The 10,821-nt window shown below is 31.3% G+C and overlaps 1 protein-coding gene across 8 annotated transcripts; it reads right to left on the bottom strand.

Annotated features, from left to right (window-relative positions):
- Positions 1 to 1,714: 1,714 nt before the first annotated feature.
- On the bottom strand, positions 1,715 to 9,248 carry LOC115989069 (mitochondrial inner membrane protease subunit 1-like). 8 transcript variants are annotated; one of them, XR_004091766.1, is made up of 9 exons: positions 9,098 to 9,248; positions 8,548 to 8,648; positions 8,116 to 8,191; positions 7,002 to 7,308; positions 6,707 to 6,931; positions 6,483 to 6,593; positions 3,534 to 3,597; positions 2,795 to 2,892; positions 1,716 to 2,216 (listed from the first exon to the last, which is right to left on the bottom strand). XR_004091766.1 is itself a non-coding variant. In XM_031112733.1 (8 exons), the coding sequence occupies exons 4-7, from the start codon at positions 7,137 to 7,139 to the stop codon at positions 3,535 to 3,537; spliced, it is 537 nt and encodes a 178-aa protein (XP_030968593.1). In that variant the 5' UTR covers positions 7,140 to 7,308; positions 8,116 to 8,191; positions 8,548 to 8,648; positions 9,098 to 9,248; the 3' UTR covers positions 1,715 to 2,216; position 3,534. The 8 variants fall into 8 exon arrangements, 7 of the variants coding, with proteins under 7 accessions (XP_030968593.1, XP_030968587.1, XP_030968589.1 ...); XM_031112733.1 differs by lacking the exon at positions 2,795 to 2,892 and having other exon boundaries at positions 1,715 to 2,216; XM_031112727.1 differs by lacking the exons at positions 1,716 to 2,216; positions 2,795 to 2,892; positions 3,534 to 3,597 and having other exon boundaries at positions 6,047 to 6,593.
- Positions 9,249 to 10,821: the final 1,573 nt, after the last annotated feature.

Below are 10,821 nucleotides of genomic sequence, written 5' to 3'. Positions count from 1 at the left end.
ACTTAGTGTAACTCTAAGTAATGTTACATCAAATAACTTGATATAAAATTCATGTTTTAAAAATCTCACCCTTAAATTACATGCTTTATATGTTCTTAATATTCATACCAATTTTCATGTTAATTGGATATTATTTATTATTTGATCTATAAACTCATCTTTTATGTATTATTTTAAACTACAAAAACTTGAATTTAAACAATTTATTGCTGACATGATTATTAAACAATTAATTATGCAGGTCTCTTCCTATTTATTTTATTGAACCTTATCATCCTAACAAATTCTTCTGGAGAGGGCAATTTTATGGCGAGAATGATGATTTCAAACTTTTTTCATTTTTTAGCTGTGCAGCATTTGAGTTACTTCTTCAAAGTAAAAAATACGATGTTAAAGTTATAAGTAAATCATAATTTTTTAAAACTAAATCAAAGTTATACCGGTCTATATGATTTACTTATATGATTTACTTCTTCAAAGTAAACTTTTAAAAGTAAACTTGATGCAATGTTTGAAAGTAAAAAAATATGAGTAAATCATATGTCGATGCAAAGTTTACAAAACTCTGATGCAATGTTTAAAAGTAAACATTTCATATCAAAGTTATTCCGGTCTATATGATTTACTTATATTTCTTCAAAGTAAAAAATATAATTTACTTCTTCAAAGTAAACCTTTTTTCATTTTTTTTTTACTTCAAAGTAAACATTGCCCATCATATTAAAGTTATGTTGGGGTTTAGGTTAAAGCTATTCATATTTTTCTAAGCGCATCAAACTTCTTTTATATAGACCGGTATAACTTTGATATGAATGTATTTGCTTCCATAATATTGTCAAAATACAATACATGTATCTCCAAAATCAATCAGAGTCGGTGAAATACCTCCCATTAATAATAGTGCAATAAGAGGAACAACTAAATTTGAGTTTATTTGTATGTTATGAAGCACAAAAGTACAAGAGAATAGATAGCATTTTCTCTCAGTATTTGCAAGTATACATAGATTTCTTCGTAAAAAGTACATTTTCTTTAGCAATCAACTATTGGAAGTTTTCCCTTTGAAAATCCTTCCAAGTCCATAAAATGTTAATGGTCCCCTCTAAATAAAGGTTGCCAACAAACCCAATCCTTCCTTTTCCGCATTGCATGAAATATGAATTAAGAAATATGGAAGTCAATGCCTTTTGTTATAAGAAATAACCTTTCTAGCCATTGCGTTAATGAATTTCTACATCAGAGACAATCTTTATAAATGGATTGGGCACTCCTTTCTTTCTTTTAAGAAAATATACTCATTTACCCATTCCCATTGGATCTCTTATCAATCAATTCATTGACAATTTACATAGCTTTCGAGATTGCCAGTTGCCAACTAGTAGTAATGTTTGAAAACATTGTCAAAATGTCTACCACTAATCTTGAACTGGGAATACTAAGTTGAAATATAATTAGTTTCAGTTTTACTCCTCAGGCAGGTTTGATGAAGAACTGATTGATTTACAAAAGGGGCCAGTGATATTTGATATCATCCACATTTTGCTTGCTTTCTTAAATCTTATAATTAGGGGAATGATTATTTAATTATTGTATGCAAAGTTGCATATCATTGATTAACTTTTTCCAATGAGTCCATCTTGATACAATTGTTGCCATATTCCTGCTACATAAGTATTCGGTGTACATAAGTTGAAACAGTCCATCATCGATATAACGAGAGTACTCTCATTGTAGCCTTTTACTGACAATATGTAAATAACTAAAAAATTTATCCCAAGTCTTAAATTAACAAATGCAAATATTTTACCTTTTTCACATTCCCATGTCCCTTCCGTCTGGCGAGATGGGGGCGACAAAAAGGGATAAAAGCCATGAATTAGTTCAATACCTAGGAAGCAACAATCTTTCAATTGAGTTCAATAATAACAAATCTAATTTACTTATTCATATGTTTTAGCAGTAGCATTCCAGCAAACAGAGACAAAGTAAACATTCTTTTTTTTTTTTTTAATCCAATTGTTATAACAAGTGAAGTAGAGAGGGATTCGAACCTTGATTCTCCTCATAAAGGAGAAAAGGTAATGTCAATCACTAAGTTACAAGGCTGTTAGCTAGACATAGTAAACAAGGAAGAAAATCCAAACGCAAAGAGCTGATAATTCCCCCTCTGAACTTGTAAGCCATTATGAACTTTAGAGATGGTAAGAATATGACACCTGCAATTGAAAAGGTTCTCAAAGGATATAGTCAGTGTATTAAGTTTTAATCAATTATGACTGCAATCAATTAAACCTTATTCCAAACAAGTAAAAATATTGTTAAGAAAACCAACTTCAAAAACCTCCTGGACTTCAAGATCACAATGTATCTATAATCGTTAATTGTACATCTCTCTCTCTCTCTCTCTGTGTTAAAGTTTTCCTTGACTTGAAATTTTGACACAAACTAAGCCATAAATAAACTTCTTCTCACCATTTCTAGATAGACCTCCCCAAAACCTTTTTTTTTCCAATCACTTTTCGGTTTCCATCCACACATCTTTGCAGTAGCAACCAAAAAGAGCCCCACCCAATAAAAATAAAATAAATCACAAGGTTGCAATTCATAGGATTAATTGGAATGAAACAATAAAAAACAGAAAACAGCAAATGAATCATTAGGTAATGTAGACAATATATTGCAAAATTAAGGTTTGAATCAAATATTTAAGCCTGAAAGATCTTGAATATCATAGGAGGAAAAAAAAAGCTCTATAACACAGAAAGACAGTTGATTGAACTGTAGAAGCACTTACTTTGTTAATCTTAGCTAATTAGGACATAAGTCCAGGAAAAGACACCAAAGGTAACTTGTTATTAGTATTGTAAAGCTAAATAGCATCCACCACAATGCCTGAACAAGATAAGAGCAATGAAAGAGCAACAATTTAGAGTGAGAAACCACATAAGGCTCTTCTTTGAATATACATAGCTTCATGTAATTCATGTAATTAATAAGGTAACATAATTAAGATATACTAATCTCCTTTCATTCTCTCACACACTTCACTCTACTCTAACCATGAATGTATTAAAACCCAAACCAACACAATGTGCTATTCACAAAAAGAAAATTTGGCCACTTTGTGAAACGAGTTAATGATTATATGGCAAAGGCCATTGGAATTAGGATATATAATAATTAAGTGCTTTTCTTTTTATAAGTAATAATATTCCATTATATTAGTGGAGAAACATCATGCACGAGTGTGCACACAAAGTTCGCCTAGAGAATTACATGATCCTTACGTATGAAGAGAGAGAAAATCAATAAATCTACAACAGAATTTATATCACTTGTGCCAAGGGAGCAAGACCACTCAAACACTTATAAAAAGAGGGAATAAGTGTACTATGACAAAGCACATAAAATGGTTTTGCCCATTTTCTTTACAAAGAGCTCTCATAAATTAGTACATGAGCAATGACAAATCAAGTTTAGGGAAATGTACACCCAAATGGAACATTAAGAGCATGAATTCTCAAGAAAAGTACCTTATAAATCTGGATCCTTCATTCCGCTCTTCATCAGTGATCCAAATTCTTTAGGAGGCCATATCTACATACAAATGAACACATATCTATAACTTTGCAATGATAAAATTTAAGAGATTGACAGTGATATTTTCAGGATGATAATTATGAAGGGTCGAATATCAAACACCAACCAGTGACATTAAAGTCCTAGAGGTCATGACATGAACGTGAACTTGATACATCTTGATAACAGTTTCAATCACCCACTCAAATGTTGGGGATAATAAGAATAATAATAACAAATGTTTCATTAGCTGTCCACACTTTCAGGACTTCAATTAAAGGCTATAACCAATGGCTTCTGCAACTGGCTGTCAACTTTATGCAATTATCCCCCTAGGCTTAGGACTTAAGAAACCAAGACTCTGACAATTTCACTGATTTTCATTAAGGTGAACCAGCCAATCAGAACATTAGCATTATAACTGTTAAACCATTAGTATAAAGTGAGCTATATGATCTTATCAGGTTATTCACACATAGATCACATCAAATTCTCTTGTCCCAAATGCAATGATTTACCATGCACTTCATATGGATGCTGCGTAGAGTGTGGATAAGTGCATTTTATGTGGAATCTGAACATTGTTGAATTGACTACATAAATCCTTCTTTCAGTTGATGCTTCCTCATCCTATAAGTCTTTTGTCCATCTTGTCTTGAATTGGTGAACTTCTAAAGCTACATAGAATTATTACAAGACTGCATGTATGTTTTTCTTACATATGTCTTGCATTGCTTCTCAAGTCTCATCCATCTTAGTCTTTATCCAACTACTCTGAACTTTACTTGATAACTTAGCATTCCATATATAACAACTGAAGTTGTACAAGGATTGCTATTGATAAATTCATAAAATGAATATCAAGAACAAAGAACCATACAACAATCTTTTTACAAATTTTACCCATTCAGAACATCATAATTACCCTTTCTTTAAAAAAAAGAATCCTATTCAAAAATAAATTTTACAAGAGAATGATTTCCAGACAAAAAGCTTCAGATCCATCCAAAACATAAAATACATGTAGAAATTTAAGCAATCATCCTCCTAGGCTTAGGACTTTAGAAACCAAGACTTTGCAAATTCACTGATTTTCATTAAGGTGAACCAGAACCAGCCAACTAGAACATTGGCATTATAATTGTTACACCATGAGTATAAAGTGAGCTATAAGAGGTTATCAGTGTTATTCACAAATATATCATATCAAATTCTCTTGTCCTGAATGCAATGATTTAACATGCACTTCATATGGATACTGTGTAGAGTGTGGACAAGTGCATTTTATGTATAATCTCAACTATGCTGAATTGACTACATAAATCCTTCTGTCGGTTGATGCTTCCTCATCCTAGAAGTTTTTTCTCCATCTTTTCTTGAGTTGGTGAACTTCTAAAGCTACATAGAATTCATGACAAGACGCATGTATGTTTTTCTTACATATGTCTTGCATTGCCTCTCATCCATCTCAATCTTTATCCAACTACTCTGAGCTTTTCTTGATTGCTCAGCAATCCATATATAACAATTGAAATTGTACAAGGATTGCTATCGATTGAAATTGATAAAATGAATATCAAGAACAAAGAATCATACAACAATCTTTTTACAAATTTTACCCAATCAGAACACATATACCCATTTAAAAAAAAAAAAACACCTATTTAGAAATAAATTTTACAAGAGAATGATTTCCAGAAAAAAAGCTTCAGATCCACCCAAACCATTCTGATCCAAAATATACATTCAAAACATAAAATCCAGGTGGTACTTTCCTTTTTTTTTTCTTTTTTTTTACCGCCTCTAAAAATACCAATTCAGAACAAATATTGCATGTGCTAGAAATCTACACTATATCATCTTTTGAGGTTTCATTAATAAAGAATCCACACCACAATAGAGAAAAAAAATACAATGATCCGTATAATCAAACACCATAACAAGACCTGAGACTTACCCCAAGTAACTATGAGGAAGAAATTTGTATAATTGAGGCTTACCATGAATCTTTAGTGAAGAGCAAGGGATAAACAGAGATAAGATGGTTCGGATCACCACAAATAAGATGGATGGGTTGATCATGCTTGAAGGCAATCTAGATTTGGTGTGCTCAAAAGAAAATCCCACATTCAGTGAATCTATCAAATTACGCTTATTTTGATTGGATTTAAACCCAGAATTTGTCACCCACGCAAACCCCATTTTTATTTGCCCCATTAATTTGCACCTTATTCTTTCATCAAGCGAAACAAAGGAATTATAAAATTCCATTCCTCAAATTCTGGCTCTCCCTCAAATGCCCTTTCCAAATCCTCTAACCAAACACACAATAAAGGTATTAATTGGTTACTAATTTTAAATAGTTTTTCACTTCTACTTTTGACTTCTATTTTCTGTCTTTAAGCCCACCTATCCAAACATTCTTCAATGCTAAGTTATATCTTCATAGTTTTCATTTAACTTAATGTATATTCTAGTTCTCTCAACTAGAATTTCAGAATGACATATTCTTAGGTTTCTCATCTTACTAATAAATCTTCCCAATTATTGATCCCCAAAAAAAATTGTCAATTAGAAATGTACCATCCATGATTTAGGCCTAGTAAATTCATCAAAAACCAATGCAGAAAAAATGTACACTTAATCACATTATCTTTGACTACAAAACCATATGCACTGACAGGAACTTGATTGAGTATCACTTTCAATTTGCCCCCAAATGTAAATCGAAAGAAAATCATAGGCAATTACCATACATTCCATTGCCAAAAGAACATAATTTCTTAACAGAAAAATAACTTAAATTATACCCTCCTTTTGTTTTTTGGCTGGGACAAAGACGAAGTACAATTAACAGCATCAAAATTCAACATTAAATGGGCCAAAGAAAGAAATGTAGTCACCTTACAGAATACTTTGCCTTCAAGGAGGCCATAGGGAACAGGACCAAATTGTCTTGAATCTCTGGAATTATAAATGTTGTCTCCCTCTACCCAAACATGTCCCTTTGGAACCTATGACAACACTAACACTAGCTATAACAAAGCACAATCTATAACTAAAAGATTTAGCAACAAAATCCAAATTCCAAAAGAACAAAGTTAACGTGATGAATGATAATAGATACCACAATAGTGTCACATCTATCACTTTTCATGGGGTCAACAACATAGGTGATAGAATGAGATTCCAATCCCAACAAGCGCTTTACCATGACTTTTCGAGGAGATTCAGGAGAGCGTAAGAGGACAACATCTCCGGGGCCCACTTTGCCAAATTTGATGGAGAGCCGCTCTGCCAGGTACATATCGCCGGTTAGATTGAAGGTCGGGACCATGCTGGGACCATAGGCCTGCAACCACTCAATTATTATCATTTCTTTCTAAAACATGTTTAGTAAAGTTTAAGGAAAAACATTTTACGAGGGCAAAGGTGCATAGGTAGGTGTTGGTGACGTGGAGGACACAGAAGAACTTTGCCACTGCAAGGGTTTTTCCTGATGCTTCTTTCACTATGCTCTTATATTGTAAGTTCCAGAGTCTCCCAACAAGCCCCACCATGTCTAATATCTCTCTGTGTCTCAAGCTAAGCTCTTTTCTACTTCAAAGTCCTTAGTTTTCAAAATACGATTAAGCCAACAGCTATGGATGAGTCTACTCACTCCGGTCTCCAGCAACCAACACTGCCTCTCAGCTTCTGCTCCTAGTGGTCTCTCTCTCCTCAGAATACCTGTATTACGGACAAACAACTTTGTGCTCACATACTCAAGTCCAACCCAATTTTAATCTAAAAATCAAACCCACTTTCTTATTATGGGTCCTTTAGATTTTATGAGCCCAAAAACCAAAAAAACAACATCACACATAGGAATAAACTAGTGATAAACCTTAGGACTATATATATATACTTGTTACTAACTCATGTGATGCACAGGATAGTTAAATAAATATTAAAACTATTTAGTTTACTTGAAGGTACTATGACTTGAAAATGATAACTAAACTTAGGCTACATGAAAGCAATACATATATATATTTAAATCCATTGCTATAAAAGTTCTCTTATTATTTTCTCTAATAAGTACTAATAATTTTAGAAGACAAAAGAATTACTACATAGTATAAACATATAACTGCCCTTAATGAACTGACTTCTTATAATTAAGCTTGACATCTACCTAACCAATTGTGACTCCAAAAGTTCTTACATGTAGGCACTTTGAACAATCCTTTTTATATGAGATTAGTGAAAAAGGTTCAAATCCATTATGTGCAAGGATATAGTGGTACTGATACAGAATATGGATGAAAAACTTCTTCAAGTTAGTTAACGAATATAGGCCCAACATAGTAAATCTAGAAGACATTATATCCTCATACTGCAATAAGCAAACTAAGATTATGATAATTGGTGAATGGCAAATGAATGTGGTGGCACTCGGGAAACTAATTTATAGGTTGAAGGTTTCAACTCTCATATCTTCAAATAAGAGGCCATATTTAATTTGAAAATTGCATAAGAAAGTTTAGTGCAAACCTTATTTTGGGTTCTTGCATCTGTTGGACCTGATTCTCAAAACTTTCATTTCCTACCCAACCCTGCAAGTCTGATTCTAGAGAAGAAAACACCCCATTTAAGATGGAAAATTGTAAGTTTAAAAAAAGGTAGAGGGAAAAACAAAGCGAACATGAGATAAATGGAAGAGGAACATGCTACTATGTCTACACTATCATATAAAATACCAACCCAAGTTGAAGCTTAATCCTATTTATGGGGAAGATGATAAAATAACCACTACTTGCTGGGGCTAAAAATAAAAATAAAATGAAATAAATAAAACCCATTGCTTAGAGCTTTTTAAGTTCCAAAAGTGGTGTTTCCCCAATAGCCCAACACTATCATGACATCCCACGACTTGTTAATCATCTACTGTTACAACAGTCCATCCTAGGCAAACTTCCTCCTCACCTGCTAAATGGGCTTTCAAGCGAAGAAACACCTCATATGCCTATCATTCAAATGGCTATCTGCAGATAGAACCTGTACCCAATGCAAGACCTTTATCCAACCTATATAAAATTATCCATAAAATTCAACTCAGACATTTTGTCAAGCATATGGAGTTCACTTTAAATAGCAGATAAATAATACCAAGAAAATCAATGACCTTCTCAGCTTATGGAAACAATGTGGGAGATCATAGTATCATACTCATGAAAAACAAAAGAGAGGCACACCCCAAGAATTAACATTTCATTTTTGTAAGTTGAGAGAAAAAATAACATAGTAATCCACAATTGCAAACCAAAATTAAAGTTCATAGTATCATCACTAATCAAACATGCGTGTTGGAGAAAACCCAATGTCAAAAGCATTCTTAAAACCCAAAAAAGCTTTGTCCTTTTATGTAATACCTAAGCAGCAAAACAGAGGTATATATATACCCTTTTGTCGAATGTTGATTGCAGATTTTTCTAAGCAACTAAATTTTATCGGTTCTATTAATGCAAAAACGTACCAAGCTTTAGAGGCCAAGACTTGAGGCGGAAGAGACTATGAACAGACGGAGAAAAAGAAAAGAGGTGAAGGGTTTGGCTGAGATCAGAAGGAGGGGGAAGCGTTTAAGCCCCGAGAAACGAAAGAGAGAGAGCTTAGGCCTGAGGGGTAACCGTTTGGCATTGGATTATACTAGTAAGTGTTTTTGTTTTAAACTTTTATGCAAAGATTTTTTTAACTCAAAAAAAAAAAAAAAATTAAATGAATTGTTTTCAAACTAAAGATCACGACTGAAAAAGTTATTTTTACCTTCTTAATGTAATAGCCACTCTACAAGTATAAGTATTTGTAGAATGTCAAGAGTTAGAATTGGTATTTAAATATCTAAGAGGGAATTTCACTTACATGTATACTTAAATTAAATTATAGTAAAATTTCTATTTTGTATAAAAAAATAATAATAAAAAAATAAATAAAAGCTTAAAAAATAAAAAATGAAATATTGGTGATGTAAAAATTTGCAAGACTCCAAGTGCACAACACTAAGGAAGTCAATAAATAATCAAAATTTTTTGGTTTTATAACCTTTATAAATAACATTTTGTTGGATGTAAAAAAATAGTTTTCTCATCAGACAATAATTTTTGGATAAAAGAAAAGTTATCAGAAAACTAACATAATAAATCTCCTAAAAGATAAATGAGAAATGTGTAAGATGAATGGAAAAGTCAATTAAAAACAATTACAATTACATACAAATATTAGTTCAAATTATACTCGGTGTAAGAAATATAATTAGATTTTAAATCTTCAAATTTTGCACCAAATAATTTAGTTGCCACAAAAATTAAAAAATGAAATGAAATACGTTGCGCAAAATTAAACTCTAATTTAAAATCTAATTAGATTGAGGCTCTTTGATTTTTGCATCCAATAATTTATTTGGCACAAAATTTAAGAAAAAAAAAAATTAGATGAGATATGTGGCGCAATATTAAATTTTAATTTAGATTCTAATTGGATTTTCTCTTAACTTTGACTTTAAATATATATACTAGCATAAAACCTGTGCATATACATGGTACAAATAAAAATAAAAATATATAGATATATATTAGTCATTTTTTAATATACGAATGAGTTTACTCTTTCTTTTCCTTTTATATTGGTTTTTTTCTTTTTTTTTTTTCTTATGATTTATGTATATTAGACTCTTCATCTTTTTTAAAACATTAACCCACCCAAAACAAAAATTAAAAAAAAAAAAAAAAACTTAGATAGGACACATGACCCAAAATTAGATAACAATTGGAATCCAATTTAAAATCTAATTGAATTTTTTCTCAATTTTGCCCCACATATATATATATATATATATATATATTATATATAGAAGTTTGCAAGTTATAGGTTTCTTTCACATTTTTCAAAATTAAAATGAATTTAATAACTCAATATTTAGCATGTCAATTTGTTTTTTTTTTAATAAGAATCATTTTTTAGAATTTAGAGATTTAATTAATGAATCATTAAAGCTTATTATTTGGACCATTTATTATAAAATTAAAGTTGAGATTAAAAGAACTCTATGATAGAGTTCTCTAAAAAAATCTAAAGCTTACATTTATTTTATAAGGTCAGATAAGCATTGAATATTAACTTATCAATTTTATAATACTTATGTTATTACTTGTTCCAATTTTCTTTTAGCAAATTAAGGAGCATGACTATAATGGATTTCCCTCA

This window comes from Quercus lobata, chromosome 5, assembly GCF_001633185.2.
Source record: "Quercus lobata isolate SW786 chromosome 5, ValleyOak3.0 Primary Assembly, whole genome shotgun sequence".
In the NCBI taxonomy this organism is placed as follows: domain Eukaryota; kingdom Viridiplantae; phylum Streptophyta; class Magnoliopsida; order Fagales; family Fagaceae; genus Quercus; species Quercus lobata.
The sequence above is the reverse complement of the archived record's forward strand: the minus strand, read 5'-3'. Positions and strand labels throughout refer to the sequence as shown.

What these genes read in the sequence shown, in the direction of transcription:
- LOC115989069 (XM_031112727.1), bottom strand. Translation starts at nt 7,139, where the DNA reads ATGGTGGGGCTTGTTGGGAGACTCTGGAACTTACAATATAAGAGCATA. An exon ending in ACCTATGCACCTTTGCCCTC is followed by an intron (nt 6,932 to 7,001) that starts GTAAAATGTTTT and finishes GAGTGGTTGCAG; the next exon opens with GCCTATGGTCCCAGCATGGT. An exon ending in ATAGATGTGACACTATTGTG is followed by an intron (nt 6,594 to 6,706) that starts GTATCTATTATC and finishes GTGTTGTCATAG; the next exon opens with GTTCCAAAGGGACATGTTTG.